At 46.9% G+C, this 18,323-nt stretch overlaps 2 protein-coding genes across 2 annotated transcripts in view; one reads left to right on the forward strand and one right to left on the reverse strand.

The window, feature by feature from the left end:
• The window catches only part of nav2a (neuron navigator 2a), a 95,094-nt gene extending 91,272 nt beyond the window's left edge, over nt 1–3,822 (forward strand). Inside the window, exons 39-40 of the mRNA XM_062392121.1 lie at nt 384–584; nt 850–3,822. Of these exons, the coding sequence (XP_062248105.1) occupies nt 384–584; nt 850–975 (327 nt within the window). The 3' untranslated portion in view covers nt 976–3,822. The remainder of the gene's footprint in view (nt 1–383; nt 585–849) is intronic.
• A 128-nt stretch (nt 3,823–3,950) lies between these two features.
• Nucleotides 3,951–7,117, reverse strand: dbx1a (developing brain homeobox 1a). Its single transcript, XM_062393274.1, has 4 exons — nt 6,748–7,117; nt 6,531–6,635; nt 4,737–4,939; nt 3,951–4,595 (listed from the first exon to the last, which is right to left on the reverse strand). Exons 1-4 carry the CDS (start codon nt 7,112–7,114, stop codon nt 4,308–4,310), a joined length of 963 nt encoding a protein of 320 aa, XP_062249258.1. The 5' UTR covers nt 7,115–7,117; the 3' UTR covers nt 3,951–4,307.
• Nucleotides 7,118–18,323: the final 11,206 nt, after the last annotated feature.

Genomic DNA, 18,323 nt, shown 5'->3' on the forward strand with positions numbered 1-18,323 from the left:
TTTTTCATGGAAATCTGCTCTGTAGTTTTTTGCATAATCCTGATGACAAACAGACAAACAGACCAACAAACCAACAACAGGACACAACTAAGTGAAATCAAACCTCAAAGGACATTCAGCAGAAAAAGGATTCAAGGGGAACGAGACGCATCCCACGATATAACTGTCCCCTCAAGCGAGTGCAGTCGATACTGAAGCTGAATCTAAACTCAAGTGACTGATGTCTTTTTATTTATTACATTTAACAGACAGACAGAATAGTCCTTTGAAATCTGCCAGTCAGTGATGCCTCACACACAACCCCCCCGTGGTGATACTGGTGGTTTGGAGGAGCAGTATTTTTCTTGCAGTATTTCTCACTGTCACGTTCCGTCTCTCTGTAGCTGTACGGCCGCAGGGCCGCGTGGGAGGACCCGGCCGCCTGGGTGATTGACACCTACCCGTGGTCAGCCACGCCCACTCCAGCGGAATGGCCCCCCCTGCTGCAGCTGCGCCCGGAGGACGTGGGGTTCGATGGCTACTCGGCCCCGAGGGAGGGAGTTAGGAAGGAGCCCCCCCAGAGCGACAGCGACGCAGACCCACTGGTGAGCAACGATAAAAACACACGAAGAAGAAAAACATCTGTTGCACAACTATATGGTTGAAGTTAAATCTGTTTCCACAAAGTTTAGAAGTTACATCTGGTGGCATTGATAGAGAAACTCATTGAGTTCACTGGCATGGGAAACCAATAAACAAAAGCTTAACAGTTCATATTCTTTATTGGAGGATTAAGATTCTAATCAGATAATCCAGTCCTCATCAGTGAAGCTGTAAAGGTCGATTGACTGACGGTGTTTCCTCCGACAGATGAACATGCTGATGCGTCTGAAGGAGGCGGCCACGTCGTCCAGCCCCCAGAGCTACGACAGCGACTCCAACAGCAACAGCCACCAGGACGACATCCTGGACTCGTCTCTGGAATCGACCTTGTGATGTCACCAAAACGCCGGTTTCACGTTTTCAGGAGAAACTTTTTTAAATAGGGAGCGTTCTCACTGTGAGAGCATTAGAATCCAGCCACCTTAATTTGGGTGCAGGTAACCCAAATATTTAAAAAGAAGAGTAAAGTTAAGATAACATTTCAGAAAGCGGACAACAGAGGTTTCTACTGAACTGTTCAGTTCGTCCTTATTTCTTTTCTCACCGCTGTGGCCCCGGGCTCCCGTCAGGAGCCTCACGTCAGACAGACAGAATAAAGCACACAGGCATCCTCATGTCCCCCATCGTCCAGCCATCAGCACCAGCCAGGACTCGTCTGTCCTCCACCGGGACGCAGCTCCGGCTCATCAGGCCAAGAGGCTCCTGGTCCTGCACAGCCGCAGTGCGCCTGCGCCGCCTGCAGAGGGCGATACAGGCCCTGGTCTGCATGGGAAAAGCACAGAGGAGGAAGCTGCTGACTCTGGATGGAAGCACAGCCCCTTTCTGCTGGAGGAAGAGTTAAGCAAAAGTGAGCGTCCTGAAACTCTCACTTTCAAAAGCTCCTGAGAACAACACGTGTCCCTAAAAAAGAATTAAAGGTCCAGCGTGTAAGATTCAGGTGAAAGGGATCCATTGACAGAAATTGAATATGAAATAATCCTAGTGATGATTTCACGAGTGTGTTTCATCTAAATTGTAAAAATTGTTGTTTTCTTTACCCAGGAACAGCCCCTTTATATTTAAATACTTTATATTTACATCCCTTCCACGGAGGCTGCCATTTTTTTTTACAGTAGCCCAAACCGGACAAACTAAACCCTTTGAGTTTTTAAGACGACTGAACTCTACACACTGAACCTTTAAGAAAGCACAAGTAAAAAGGCGAGTTTCTGAGTTATATTCATAGCCAGTGGAGAAATGGTTGAGATATAAACACGTGTGCAACAAAGACCAACTCTGCTGCAACATTGCTTCATCCAAACAGGGGAAATAAATAATCTCTCCAAACTGAGGAGACAAGCTCGGTCAGCTCAACCAGACATTCTCACCACAATCCCACTGACGCTCTTTCTTCGGCTGTCCACACATCACACGGTGCATTCCATCAAGGTCCCCAGTGGTCGCGTCCGGCCTCGTGGATGAGAATCCATTGTTCCAGCAGAGAGTCGTTCTTTTTGAAATGCAGCAAAAAAAAACTTTCATTCGCACAAAACACAACTCAGACCCACTGGAAATTTCTTGTCCAGTGCAACATCTGTGGCTAATTTGACAAAGCCAACGAGAACAGAATTGAATTTACAAAAATCCCTTTTCGTCTTCCTTTTCACAAAGGAGCAAAGACTTTGACTGTGGCTTAATTTCTCCTTTGAACTATAACAGTATTTGAGGTAAATGTCATTTTCTACCCGTTTCTGTGCAGTTTCACAAACGACGCCTCCACCATTTCTTGCTTTAACCTCTCAGCACATTTGTGGCCCAAACAGGCTTCTGTAGCACAGGTCTCCTTCTCGGTGCTGGACTGAATCCCATATCAAACAATGCCTTACTTCTTCTTCTTTGAGTTTTGTTTTCGGACAGACTATGTGCATTCGCTGAGTCTTTATACGTCTGAACGGCTGTAGACTGTAACTCACAGGGCTCCGAGGCGACTCTGCCCTTGAGCAGCGTCAACCTCTCATCATATCAAACACCAGTGGCCGTGGTCGTGGAGGAGGAGACGGGACAGAGAAGCAGCACTTTGGGGTTTGCAGGTTCAGTCGTCTGCTTGCAGGAGCCGGTGCTGAGAAGCTGGTGTAGATATGTGGACCACTAGCAGGAAAGAGAAACATATAAATGTGTGTGTTGTGTGTGTGTGTGTGTGTGGGGGGGGGGGTTTGGTGCTGGACGTGAGAAGGCAGGTTGACTGGATGAGGGAAGTTTAAGATGTCTTGATTTTATACCTCATCCCCATCCTCTAACTTTGCTTTCTCCCACGCCCATCGTCTGTGTCGTGTGTTTTTTGTGATGAACAAAACTAATTAAGTGAGATCTAGTGTATATGCTGCTTTGTTTATAGACATATATAACTAATCGGAGGTTTAAGATATAAAAAAGGTTCTTGTGGTTGAGCGAGGATGTAAAAAAAACTGAAAAAAAACGGCTTCACATCATTTCTACGGCTCAAAGATAATAAAGTCTTTCAGCTACTTCTTTGTTTCTGCCTCCTGGGACGGGCAGGGGGGGGGGGGGGGGGGGGCAGCTTCCATCACTTTCAGTGTTTTTGTCACCGATGCTATGCAAAGTTCATTCTTATCTCCAAATGGAAGCCAAAACGTGCATTTGTCCCCCCCGAGCAGATTGCAGCACTGCCGAGACGTACAGCTTGGAATGAGATTTGTATTTTTGGGGGGTTTGTGGCAGAAGTTCTTTGTCCATGTGTGTGTCTGTGTGTGTGACTGTGTGTGTGTGTGTGTGTGTGTGACTCCCAGAGAATCTCCTGCTGCAGTCCCTGTAAGCACAAAGAGACGGACTCTTATCTTGTCTGCTCTCGTTGTGGAAGCATCAGACCCGTCAGTCGGTTTATTACCCACAAACTCGATGAATGTTCAGCCTTCTTTGCTATGTACATTTTTTTCTATATATGTAACATAACTCTGTAAATAGTTGGTTATCCTGCAGCATTTTGATGACTTTTTCTAGACGATTTGTTACGGTACTTGAAAAGAAAAGGAAGTATTTTGTGTACAGTCTCTTTACATCAGAGCAGATCGATGCCGTTTGTCATCACCGGTCTGTCCAGGGCTCGGAGAATTGAATCTGATATCACTGTACTAGTCTTAAGTTATTGTGATTCAATAAAATTTATGATTATTTATGATTTAACTCTGTGAAACTGTGTTTTTCTTCTTTTTCAAACACAACACACACACACACACACACACTTCATTTGCAACTTTACAATTTTATTTGGTGTTTGTACAAAAGAGATGTGGAATAAACATATATACAGCACATAATACAACACACTTATTAAACAGATCCATATAAATTATTAACGAAATAGCTACATTTTTCAATAAACAACTCTATTCAAGGTCAAGGCAAAAGTAACACAATATTCTTGGCATAAAATTTCCATACAAAATTGTACAAAATACTGTACAATTGAACAAAGCTGTGCAAAACAGCAAATTGTATCTCAGAAGCAAAAATCCTGACGAAGCAACAAGCTCGAGTGAAAGTTTTGAACAATGACATTTATGGTTTGTTTGTTTCTTACAAATCTGATCACAGTCTCATAGAAAAACAAAAAACATGGGTTATATCTCTATATTTGCTTTTTTTATTTTTTATTTTATTTAAATAAATTAAGATACTGTTATTTCCTCTTCGTCTGACTCTGAGAAGTCTGAGTGCTTACTGGACAGAGAAGGAGAGGAGACGCTGGACCCCGCCGACCTCACTCTCTCTCTTACAAACTCCTCTTCCTCCTCCTCCTCTTCCTCGGCGGAGGACTTCTTGCCCACGTCGCTCAGGTCCGGGTGAGGGTTCGCTTTGGTGGGCAGCGTCTGCTCGCGGCAGCCACCGGAGGACAGCAGCTCCCGTTCCTTAGAGTTCCTCCACTTCATCCGCCGGTTCTGGAACCAGATTTTCACCTGTGGACAAGGAGGAGACGGTGAGTGGAGACGTTCAGGGCGGAACGCGTAACAGCGTCTCTACGCGTAAATTACGCACGACGTATAGAGCATTCGAGGTCACGTGTGCAGTTATTTTTTCTAAGGGATTTGTTTTATTACCTGTGAGTCTTTTAGCCCCAGTTTGGACGCCAGCTTCTTCCTGTCGGGCTTGCTGATATATTTCTGTTTCTGGAACATCTTCTCCAAGGCCTTGCGCTGCACGTCGGAGAACACCGCCCTCCTCAGCATCCCTCTGCGGGGTTTCCCTCTGGCGGCCAGGGGCCATGAGAAGGTCCCGGGCATTGGAACAACAGATGAAGATGCTGCAAAGCAAACAAAAAAACAAAAACAAAAAGTTAGAACTCGTACGATTCGTTTAACTTGGTCATATCACAGCATCAACTTCAGATCTGCGCATGGGGATGAACTTGCAGCCAGAAAAAAACCAACTGGGAGATAGTTTACTTTTTTAATCTAAACTACTTCAGATGTTTCTGTGTGAATCTAATGATTTCTCTATGAGAGCGCACTTTTCGTCCTTTAGTGGAAGTTTTCCCTCTTTGCAACTGAGCAATACGTCTCCGTTTTGAGTGAAATGGCACGAGGTGACTAATTAGCACATTGGCCGGTCCCCAACCGCATTGGTATGGTAAAGAGGTAGCATATCCTTTAAGGAACCCTGTGAGGGCGGATAGAGGAGTTAATAAACCGTGAACGGTAATTGTGTAGTAATGAACTAACGCAGAAAAGACTCTGGACAGGCGGCGAAGGCCATATATTATCGCAACAAAAGGAGATTTACACTTTCAAACTAAACACAACTGCATACCAGAATACTGATGCCCGAGGGGGGGCTGGGGGGTGGGGGGAGTGGAGGGGGAATGGCGCTTTTTTTTCTCCTTCTTCTTCTTCATGCCCTCAAATCATTTTCATTAAATGAACACGAAAAGCTATTCAGGCCTCTGGAGTTGTTTTGTTGAGGCTTTCAGCTGAGCCCGTGAAAAGACTCCATCTCTATTATGATCTGTCTGAATGAAAGCACGGACTAGCGACTTTATAGACTTTTCTAAGAGATTATTCTTTATCTCAACTCGTTGATTGGCCCGGCAGGAGAATAGAGGACCGTTTAGGGCGCAGGGAGAGAGAGGACCGGGGGTCAGTGGTAACTTATCCCATGAGCTCTGCAGGACGCACGGGGAGGCTTCCCCCAGCTGGGACGTTTTGGTTTGGACTTGAGCTTTTAAGAAAACTCGCTTTACTGCAAAGTCCCAGCGCGCAGGACACGTCCCCTCCGTGCGTAACGGTGCCTGGACTCGCTCCTGACTGGAGCTGCCCTGCGGCCGCAGCAGAATCAGGAACAACACCGCGCTATGTGGTCTTGTGAGAATATTGAAAACTCTCAATAGCGCCTAATAGGGAAATTAGTGCATGACTGGTTGACGCCTTTGGCCCGCCTGGTAAAAGTCACTCTCCGGGGTGTGTGGGTGGTTCGCCCGGTGGGAGCTGACCAAATTGGTCACGGTGCTGGGGGGCTTTGTTGCCCGCCACAGCGGCCCGGTGGCCCCCCGGGCCGCTGTGGGAAAACGTGGGTCGGGAAAATGCCAAAACGCCCCCCAATGGGAAACAGGGGGGACTATAACTCGCCACCCCGCCTCAAATTTAGACCGTGACGATTTGGGATAATTGGTTAATTAGGGGGTGGGTGGGTGGGTCCGGCCAGGGGCCAGAGCTCCCTCTTAATAAGACAGTGATTTCTTCTTTTCTGGCTGCTTGTCCCCTTTCTGCCTCCACCCCGGGTGAAATATATGACAGGGGTGGAAAGTGTTTTACATCTAAATGCAATTAGCTCGGACGGAATTGTAAAGGCTGCAGACGGATGCATGTACAGGCTGGAGGAGAATCAGTTGCGCCTACCTGGTAAATAAGGCGTCCTGAATATGGGGTGGAAGGTCCCGTCAAAGCAGGGGAAGGGGAAGGTCTTGGAATGCAGGTGGTGGATTGTAGGGTGATGTGAGGAGACTGTGGAGGAACATCACACACGTTAGAAACCCCTCCATGCGTTACACAACAAACATGAACACACACATACACAGGCTCGGTGTGGAGGCGGAAACACGGTGCGTGTACTCACCGCTTTTTGGTGAAGGTGCGAGGATGGCGCTCACTCCAAACTTGAGAAAAGTCGGGTCCTTGCTGTTCGGCAGCGACGTTTTCGGGGAGTAAGATTCACGCGTGAGCGCGGCCGTGGCCAAGGCGCGTTCCGCGGACGCGCAGCTGAAGGACAAGGTGGTGGTGGCGGTGGGCAGGGACGCACTGGCTGAGGGAACAGTCCTGTTAATGAAGGCTGCCGGGTGGCTCATGCGCAGCAGGTCCTCCACCAGGAAGCTGGAGTGGGTCTGGAAGGCGGACGGCAGGGTGTGGTGGAGGGGCAGAGCCGCGGCGGGACGGTACAGCCCCGGGTAGAAAGCAGGAGGCGCGAGGACGCTGGGGATCATCATGGTCCCGGCTGTCTTTCTTTAAAAAGTGTGAAATCTGAAATACTCCTGGTGTCAGCTTGGAGAGAATCACTCGAGTGAATGTCTGTAGCCCCTCTGGTTCCCTCGCTGTGTGCAGAGGAGTTTTTATAGCAGCAAGATCCCCCCCCCCTCCCTCCTCGGCCCTCCTTCTCAGGACTGACAGCTTCACAATGGGGCTCAACAAAGTTCTCCACATGGGTCGCTTTCATGAACTATCCCCCGGCCCGCCGATTGGCCAGAGGACGCAATTTATGATTGCATTAGACTTCATAAGCAAGCAACACACAATGTAGCGACCACAAAAGAGGCTCAGTCATCAATTTTGCATGTTGACCACTTTCCTTTCAGTTTGTTTTGTTTGGCAGAAGCAAGCGGCCTAATTAAAGAGCAATCTCTGCAGATCCAGCCATCGCAGGGGACTTTTAATCAGCACTTTGACAAAGATACTCTTTTCTCTTCCTTTCACTGCCTCCCTCTGATGGAGGAGGAACAAATATAGTCGTTAAAAATGCTAAATTATTCTTTTATACTGTTTTTCAGAGCTGGAAAAATAATAAAAATAAACAGTGAATACAGGTGAACACAACTGGACTTGGAAACCATCTGACGCCATTGACAGTACAAGCGATTATATTTATTGTTTAAATCCACATCATCTACATTCGCCGCAGACGCCGGCATCTGAGATGTAAATGAGTTTTAGGGTTTCATCGGATTCTCAACACTCAATCTGTCCCCTCGTCATGGAATAATGTCTTAACGGGATTTCTGCTATCAAAACGCTTTAACAGATGTGTTAAATATCACTCTCCCTTCTTTTTTTGTGTGTGTGGCGCAGGCCTCATTCAGGGCGCGGAGCCGCGGCGCAGCGCGCACAGGAGAAGTGTGCGGCCTGAGCCGTGCGCGGCTGATCCTGTTAACCATGAACTAACTGTCACCCTCAGCTGCGGAGGAGGCGCCCCTCGGCCTTTCTCTCCGTCCCTCACCCGGCTGCAGAATGAAAAAAGCCCTGTGGAATAAAAAAAAAAAAAAAAAGAAGCTGTATTTCTAAAGACGGTTTTGTTCTGCTATTTTAACCGGCTGAATAAAAGTGCATCTGTGATTTGATTTAAAACGCATTCATATGAGCGGACACTGAGACCCCCATATAAAACTCGTATTAAAGCGACTTGGAGCCTGATCGTCGTGTTCTGTCAGCTTTGCCCCCGAAAAACCAGTTAAAGCAAAAAAGCGATCAGGCGCAATGGAAAAAAAAAAGAAAAGCGTCGCTGACCCAAAGAGTTAAAGAGAAAAAGAAAACGGAATCTTTTTAAAAAGGGGCCTAATTGTTGCCAGTTTGAAACCCAATTAAAATAAATCCAATAAAACAAATTGGAAAAGTTTGAATTCGATTTAAAACCATACGAGAAACTCAAAAACAGAAATGTTTGTTAATAATTTGATTTTATTAGTCTGCTTTTTATTTTTATGGTTGCTCTTTTCATTCAAGACATTTTATTTAATTTTCAATTTTTGTGGCCTACGAACTTTAAGCGAAACATCGTTTTTCCCAAATTCCCTTAGAGAGGAAATGTCAGCAATTATATTTTAGTTGCGCACAAACTTAATAAAATCACAATAAACATAATTAGAAATATTTGATTGTTTCCTCACTGAAATGACTGATATTCTTAGGGCTCTCACACCAGCCTGTAATTCAAACCACTCGGTGATTTAAAGGAGAAATGCTTAGTGTTAATAAACGAACTTTAATTGAATTTTAAGAGCAGATTTAAATTTGCCTCCAGGATGCAATCCTCATTAGGGATCAGCTCCAAACCGACAAGTGCTTCAACGTCAGCCCGAATGTAAAGTGGCCACAATCCGATAATTAAAAGGGGAACGCCTCCGTGAAATGATCCTTTCGGGGAGACTCGGGGCTTATCCGAGGTGCGTCTGCTTTATTGGCGCACGCAGCGACGCACAAACAGGCGTTTACGCAGCGGCCCGGCCCCGCAGCTACACCTCCAATAAGTAACGAGACCTTCAATGCGTTTTTATGAGCCCGTATTCCTTTACTTGGCTCCGCGAAATCCTCCCTTTGTGCGCGGCCAGCAGATGGTTTTCAGGAAGCATGGGCTGCTCGGGCCGACCGAGACTAATTTCTACGAGCTTTGCAAGCTTGCCACGTCCCGGCTCCTTTAGCACGCCGAGTAAAAACAGCTGGCTGCGGCTGAATTAAAAGCCATTAAAAGCACATCTCTGAAATATTAGCACCAGCTCCTCCTCCTCCTCCCCCCCAGCCCCCCCACACCCCAGCGAGGTGCCATCGCTGAAATATCCTGCAGGGATTCAACATCTCAAGTGTAAATTTACATGACATTATAGTTTATATTGCAGAATCATATCAGCAGCTCCACGAGGCTGCAAAGTATAGAACCAGTAATTTTTCCCAACTTGCGTCCAATTACGCATTTGTCATTCCAATATTCAATTAGGGTGTTTATCATATAATATTCATACTTTTGTGTAATGTGTGTGCTCACTTATAGGTTAATACCCCCACAGGGATTATCTACTGATGTTTATCACTTCTGGAATGGGATTACCCATTAATCACTAGATTATAGGGTTATCATTTCCAGTTGGGACATTACAGGCGAATATGATCCAAGGTTTTTCTCTTTTTTCCCGACAGGGGCCATTTTACCAAATAGATGAACTTAACCATTGTCTCGCTTCTCTTTCTGCTTCGTTAAGTGAAAGGGGCTGAGTAAATATGTTACCCATGCATGAGAGCCCCTGTATGGGCCGTGCCATTGTGCCGAGGGTCCGACAGGTGGTTAACTGTTTATTATTCCCTCATTATTTATCGGTGACGTGGACGCACCGAGAAGCAGGGAACTCCCCATCCTTTCACTGGGCCCGGGATGAACAGATTGTGCTGACTGGTTGCAGCCTCGTGTATGACACCGGTCACCAGTCCATCCATCTCAGGCGCATCCAAAGCCCCAATCATGCGTCTGGTAAATGAGAGGCTTTATTTCAGCTGACACCATCCATCCTGACCGTTTAGCAGCCTCCTGCTGCGGCACATGCGGCACCATAAACAGGCAGACGAGGCTAAAAACATATGGTTCGTTGGGAGTCACAAGAGCAACCCAATTGGAAAGCAATATTCAAGTTATTAGGGTTTCCAACAGCTGGGCTTTTGTAAAGATGTGAATATTGTCACTTGAGAGGCTGGAGGATCATTTAAAAGTACATAAAGATGAATTATAATGACATAGACATTAAATTCTGAATATTTAAGGCTCTTGATGTGGACTCTTCAATTCCATGATATCATATGTAACTTTCCTTATTTTAAAGTGAAACTTGTTGAATCACAGATTTAGATTTTGCCAATAAAACCTGTTATGCACTGATCTTAAACTTCTCAGCAGCACACGTTGTTAAAATTAGACTCACTTCATCAAGCTGCTTTAAAGTGCTGCCTGGACATTAATGCATCATTGATAACAGACTGAGCATGTTGAACCAAATCATAAATATACTCAAACTTGCTGCTAATATCCAGGTAACAGTATTGACCCAAAAGCAAATCACTGCAGTTCTTACTCCAGTGAACTTTCTGAAAACCTCCTGAGCCTCTAAACGTGACACTTGTGTTGTTTGGGGAATGAAGCTGCAGTGAACCCCCGCTCGCTGCCATGTGAAGTTAACCAAACATCTATTTCAGCTGATTCCATTTCAGAGCATTCATGGCGTCCCCCCCTCAGCAGTGGCTCCCACTCGGGGAGTTTTGGCCGCGGCTTCACCTCAGCTCACCGGCGGCCTCCGAAGGTCCCGGCGGCATCTGTCGAGGCCGCCGCGGCGAGGCCCGGCTCAACACTGAGCGAATTAGCGATGCCAGCAGATTCAGAGGAGCGGTGACAAGCATTAAATTGATATTAACTTTGTATTAAACATGGGCCCCTCCCTCTTCCCCAAGTGGACTGAAGCCACATCGGGGCACAAAGCGTTCTGTATGAACTCTGGCTGCACCTGTTCCCCCTCACTTGGTCATGGGAGTTCAACTTCTTAGTTTCACCCCGGGCTCTTTCTCTCATCTGCCTCACCCCACACTGGATCCTTTCACTCTGGCTTTTGTCATCACTTTCTTGATCTGGTCCTCGCCCCCCCACGCTCAACTCATCAAAATCGCATCATTAAGACCACGCATTTCACGTTTCCATTTGACTGTCCAGAGCTGTAACGTGCAGGTTCCCCTCTCCACACGGGGACTGGTCCTGGGAGCAGAGCTGCTCTTTCTTGTCCGGAGCGGGACACTTGTCTCTCCCTCTTTGCTGTTCATTTATTAGCAGTTGTCAGTATGGATGTCGAGTGGTGTCCTAATCCTCTTAAAGCGCATGTTGGTACAGTTTGCATATCATTTTCTCATCTGAGAGAAAGGCCACAGGCCTCCCTTTTCACAGGGATCCGCTGTCCTCTTTCAGTGCAGCCACAGCCAGGAGCATTAGCATAATCTGACAACCAACACCATTGTCCGTGACCTTGTATGCAAAGTTAATTGCTCATTAATACCAGACAAAACAGAGGGGTGCAGAGGAAGCTCAGTAGTCCTCTCTAATCCTTGTATTGGAAGGGAGAGGCAGGCAGGTGGACCCGGCTGCACCGGCTCATTACACTGCACCTGAAACTATCACTATTTATTTAAATCTAAATCTTTTACTTGTGTTTTTCACCAAAAGCATCTGGTGCCGAAAATACAAAGAAACAGGCGTTTGTGTGTAAATTACTGTTGTTTAAACAACCCTTGAGTTTAAACAATAATCTGGCACACACACACACACACACACACACACACACAAACACGCACACAAAGACTTGCACACACTCCCTTTTAAAGTGCAATTTGTCACAGTGGCTCAGCGTTAATCAATTGCAAATGTATCTCTCTGCAAGTTTAATCTCATCTCGACATTAGTTTCACGGATGCGGTGGCGATTTGCAAGCAGGGCCCTCGCCCCCCCCCAGCACCTGGCAGTCTTATCGGGTAGCGTCATGTAAACACCCCACTGCTCCAGCGGGTGCCCCGTCTGAGGACCCAAGCGTCAATGCGCAGCGCGGAGAAGAAGGCCCGGGCTGACTGGTTGTCAACACCAGTTTAGCTTAGGAGTCCCATGACGTTAGCGGTGACTCTGCTGGCCAGGCCCGACCTGCAGCACTGGTTTGATATAGATATAGCTGCTGGTTTCTGCTCATTGAGGAGCGAGCAGGCTGTGGACAGAGTTCAGAGGGCCACCGCATGCAGCTGCCTAATGCCGGCTTTGTGCTCGGCGGAGTAGCACAGCTGGCGCCGACAAACTGGGAGATAGAGTTTGGATCTAAACTGGAATGAAATGCATGTTGTCCAGGATTGGGTGAGATTGGGAAACTTGCAAAATGCTGCTTGTTTTATTCACGTTACACGAGTCCCTTTAAAAAGAGCAATTCAAACTTGAACCTACTGGCTTCCCCTCTTTTCGCTAAAAGTTCTCCACCCAGGCCACAACTCCCTGTTTGCAGACTGTGGAGAGGTTTGTTGTTTACTGGGAGTGGAGGCTTGCAGAAGTGTGTGTGGGGAGGGGGGTGGGGGGGGGGTGGCAGGAGCAGAAGAAGAAGAGAGGAGAAGGTATGAATGGGTTAGAGAAGGGGCTTGGGTGGAGGAGGGGACGCTTGACGGACTTCACTGCCTGTTGGCCCTGCAGCATTGATGCCGTGTTGGCCATATAATCGGATTGCCAGTGGGTGAAAGTGAGCCCGGGTGCTTATGTCAGTTTGCGTCTCGTCAAGCTGAATAATACGCATGGCCAGGGAGTGAAGCGGACGCTTGCCATTGAGGGCTCTCACTACTTGTGGCTAAGCATTTCTAAAAGAGAGAAAAAGCCTCATTGGATTCATATATAATTCTCACTCAAGCGTTTTGATGCATTTGCATAACAGGAGGAAACCAGTGATCTTTTCAGTGCTGCTGCTGCTGCTGCTGCACAACTGTGTGTTTGCATGTGCCACTGTGTGTGTGTGTGTGTGTGCGTGTGTGTGTGTGTGTAGCCTGAGCCACACATAAACAAGGCTTGACACGGTTCTTGCACTTGGCCTCTCATGATTAATCGAAGAACAACAAAACATGAACACTTAGACTTTTTTCCACTCATCTACTCTCACGTTGAGAAGTAAAAAAAAACAACAAAGAAACAAACAAAGGCCGGAGCCAGAGTTCCATGTTTGTTGTTGTCATGTTGACGTGAATTAAAACAACAAAAGAAAAACTCGGCCGACCTTCGAGTTCTGTGGATTTCATTTAAAAAGAGAATCAGAGTATTTTCAGATTATATATTTGAAACCAGTATTTAGTCACTTCTAGTGGAATGTGGTTGGACTGGATTAACTTGAAGACATCACACAGAAGATGTATTTAAAGATTGGCTCCCTAATTTGATCCATTAATTCATGTTGAACATAAATTATCAAGAAAACACAAATGTTCATTTTGTCCCTGTCCCTCATTTCATTTAATCTGGGATGAAATTAAAAACAATTAGGATACTTGGAATTCTGACTTTTAGCTTTAAATCTACATCAAATCTCCAACGCAGGACAATTCACAGATTTTCAGCGCGTCCAACATTTAATAGGAATGTCACAGGACATTCAGCAGATTAAGAGAAAAAAATACACAAATTTGATGAAATGTGTGGACAAGTTTCTGAGGGAAATACAACAAAATGACTCACATTGAAGTGGCTTTTAAAGATTGGATTTTTGGGGGAAAAAGCCTTTTAAAAGTTTTCCATTAGCAGCTGGGAGTCTTTTAATGGCTAGAGCAGGTTAAACAAAACCAAAATCATTAGAATAATCAATAGATAAACTGAGATTGAAATAGAAAGTGGGTTAGTTGAAGCTGGAGCTGGAGCAGCAGCTCAGAGGCTCAACAGGCTCTTTGCTGCTCAGATGCTATTTGTGGTATTTAATTAAAAATAAACTTTGGACCAGATGTAAACCACTGATCTGACAAACACATATCTAAATAATAATTAGCATCAAAGGCTAAATCTTAATTATGGCTCCAACAGGCGTCATGTAAGTATTTATCCTGAGCTCCAGTAAAAGAGTGTCGCTTTCCGAATCTTTGATTACACTGTATTTCATTAATTAAACAGTAGTTGGGGAAAGTCTTTGGCTCGGAGGGTAGAACGGGTCGTCCTCTAACCAGAAAGTCGGTAGTTCAATCCCAGTGCCAAAGTTTCTTTATATGAATGTGTTTGTGTGAATGAGTGAATGGCAAAAACCTGTAGCGTCATCAAATCTATAAAAAAGAGCTATAAACAGACCATTTACCATTTGATTTGATGCAGATTTCCAGTCATAATTTAATAAATACGTGGTCTGGAGATGATAAATCAAACATGATGGAGCCATGACGTTGGTCCCAGTTCCACGGTGGTCAGGGGCAGAGGCCGATGAAGCCACGGCCGCTCCCCTTCAACCCGGATGTGGACCATCAGCCGGTCCATTGACCCCGTTGAGGGTCCGTGAGGCGTGAGGGCGGTCAGGCTCTTAACTCACACGGGCAGCAGTAACGTGGTCTGACCGACTTTGACACACACATGCGGACCCCACAGGTCTGATTCCCGGGGCAGTCAAAGTCCTGCATCTCAAAGTCACATACGACCATTGGGAGTCACTGGCCTGTGCTAGTTCTGTGTCCCAGTGAGGCCTGTAACTGATCCCATCAGGGCATTATGGGGAGATCCAATAGGCCCTATAGGTGAGGTGACCTCTGCCCCCCTGGGTCTTTAACTCCCCCTTCTGCTTGTCAGTTCTCCAAACCATCACAGGTCTTTCCCCCTTTCACCAGCTCCTGCCGTCCGCCCCCCCCCCCTTCATCTCCCTCATGCCACCTCTCTCCTCAGGTCCAGCAGCCACGTTGAGCTCAGAGCATTTCAGCCTAATGAGCGAGAAATGACACAGTTTATCCAGATCAGAGCCACAGTGAGACGCAGGAGCACTTTCATGTTGTTTTTTTTTTCTTCTCTTTCTCCCAGCTATCAGCTGAGTGAACAAAGAGACACCAGGGTTGCAATTGGCCTCTTATGATGAACTCATGACCAGGATGTGGGGTTAAGCCAGTCCACCAGAAACAACGTAGAAGAGAAGGCTCCTTTCTGCCAGCGTTCAGACGCTGCACAGGAAACTGCTGACGTCCTGTAAATCTTCTATTCCTCTTCCGTCCCCTGGCATCTCAGAGTACTCTGGATATTATCTTTGGCTGGAGAGTCTTCGTAGAGAGTCCCCTCGTACTTGTACAAAAGCGAAATGGAGCGGGCGGGGGGCAAAGGTCGCGTGACCTCTGCTCCGCGGGCTCAAATGATAAGACACTTAAGGTCAAGGGGAGCACAAAGGCCTGAGACAGAGTCCACTCCAGAGACAACGAGCTGCCGAGCAGGAATTTGAAACTTTCACTTGCCTTCTTTAAAAAAAATCACTTGAGGTGAAACCTTGTCATGCTTTGGTTCGGTCCCAATCTGAGCCGGCTGAAGGACGGAAGGAGCCGGACCACCTCTTACACCTCGTCCTGTGTTTGGGAGAATGTTCAGAGACTTCCAGTGAAGTGTATTTCCCTCTGCCACACACAGAGACAGATTTATTTAGGTTCCAGTTGTTCGACTTTTCACGGGACTGAGTGCGATTCCAGCTATTATGTCAATGTTTTCCCATCGTCTTGCCTTTTTAAGTTTAAACATTTTGCTGGATCTTTACAGCGGGGACAAGCGGAGGCTAATTGATCAAGGAAGAAGCAAATCCTGGTGTCACAGTCGGGGGAGTCCAACCGTGTTAGCTTTACGACGTGTGTCCGAGCGGGTCGGCCACGCCAAGACGATCTCTGAGAGTCCAGCAGGTGGACTGGGAAAACCACAGCTTCCAGTTACTGTCCCGGGGAGACGCATGGTTTCCCTCTTGCATCTCCTGGAAGTAAATCCACTGATGATTCATGCATTCGGAGAGATGTCATATTCTGACATTATATGCAGATAATCACGGTTTCATGGGAGATGGGCTGCAGCTTGTGAGGTGCGGCGAGCAAGAGGAGGGCTGGGATAAAACGAAGAAAAGAAAAAAGCCATCAGCGCATAATGAAAGATTAACGGAATAATGACACATATGTTCCAATTTTACACCATTCATTGAACTGGGGACAATATTTGAAGGATTAGAGATGACAGGCCATGGTCGGCCGTCTCCTGAGTCCAGGGATCATGGCTTCATTCACATGCAAAGAGAAAACACACACACACTAACACACACACACATGCAAACACTCCGTCATTAAGGTTGTTACTCCTCCTTCATGAGAAAATATCATTTTTAATGACGGAGACGTCGATCACAAGCGTCCGTTTCCCTCCAAGAACCCACGAGTCAGAGCCGACAGGGACACAAAGAGAAAACTAATTAATAAAAAGCGCTATCAATTCATTCGCTATTGCAACATGTGACAAAGAGATCAGGCTGAAGGGTGCATGAGAGCAAGAGACAGTTGGCAAGGGTTGCCATGTTGAGAAAGCTCCATTCAGCGCGCACACCCCCTCCTCTGCTCCGAGGCTCCTTCATGCTCACAGAGGAGATGACAAAGAGCACCAGTTAATTAGCAAGAAGTAGCATCTCGAGGAGGTCGGCGAAGAAAACCTCCATTCTCCCCTCTCCCCTTTACCTCTCGCTTATGAGAAAGGGGCGAAGGGCTGGAGGGAGGGGGGGGGGGGGGAAGCGAGCGAGCGGCGGGCAGGCTAAGCCCGGACGGGGAGAGAGAGAGAGGCCGGGCCGCCCTCATGGGGCTGCTTTGCTCGGTTTAATTTGGGACAGTCATTCCTTTAATTTGCAAGGTCATTGTGTCTAACGAGGAGTCTCTATTGAGGCCCGGCGAACAAGTGAAAGCATACGAGTGCAAGTCAACGATCCCCCCCCCCCCCCCCCCCCCCCTCGCCTCTGTCTGCTGGATGAGATGAGGCCGTGGAGGAGGAGAGAGGATGAGAAGGGGAAGAATAAAGCAGAGAAGAGGGGGATTTGGAGAGAGAGAGAGAGAGGATGAAGTTTTAATTAAGGCACTTCTCCATTTCTAAGCAGACTAATTTGGCCATAGTTCCTCACGAGTGCACGAGACGATTGAGACAGAGGTGAGGGAGAGGGCAGCCTAGATTAGATCTATTGTCGGGGGACGATTCTGAAGTGTCTGAATGTGTCGTTACAAAGAAAATAACAGACAAGTAATCAGTCGGTGTTCTTTCCCTCCAGAGATCTTTCCCTTCTGTTGATAAAATCCAGAAAAACTCCACGTGCAGATATTTCTAAACTTTACAAAAGCAGGTAAAAGAAGGAGTTTTCTCGTGTGTGTGGTGAAAAGGGGCAGATTTGCAAATAATGTAAAGACCGGAATTACCATTTACAACCGCAGCAGCAGCAGAAGGGCAACAGCTTGGATCTAAGTCTCTGACGGACGGAACCTGGTTTGGTTTAAATGCTGTTTTTGTTTCACTTGTTTAAACGGAAGCCTGATCAGAGCGGAGAACTCCCCGAGGTCCGCAGGCCGAGGTGCAGACAAAGGTGGAGCTGCCTGCTCCGCGCTCCCAGAGGACTGAGGAATATGCAAAGCCCTGCACCTCCACCACCAAGGCTGAATTTGAATGGCTTAAAACCAGGGCCTGCACCATAAGGAGGCAACATTCAGCTCCTCCAGCCACTGGGCTTTACATACAAAGGTTGGAAAATGTAAATGGTGTGACAGTGACAAGGGAAGTCAGCGGTTTAAACATGCTAATGGGAAGTTTGTGTAGCTGTTGAGAAAAAGGAAAAGACTAATTAACAGTCAAGCAAATGAAAATTAATGAATAACGGTAGAGCTTGAGTTTCCCCCTCACACGGACCCGGGGAGGCAACGGAGAGTAAAACTGAGCAGAGAGAGTTGAGTTCATTGCCTGTGATGGACAGTGTCAATCACCCCCCCCCCCCCCTCCCCCCCCCCCACGCCCAGGTCTTTGAGGCCAGAAGGACTCGGTTCATCTTCACTGCACAGGTCTGAGGGGAAGCTGAGCTGCATTCAAAACATGCATCCAGCTTTCCACCTCGTGTTTCCAATCCAACAGAATGAGAACTTTCTTTTGCACATTTTTAA

This window comes from Platichthys flesus, chromosome 1 (assembly GCF_949316205.1).
Source record: "Platichthys flesus chromosome 1, fPlaFle2.1, whole genome shotgun sequence".
NCBI lineage: Eukaryota > Metazoa > Chordata > Actinopteri > Pleuronectiformes > Pleuronectidae > Platichthys > Platichthys flesus.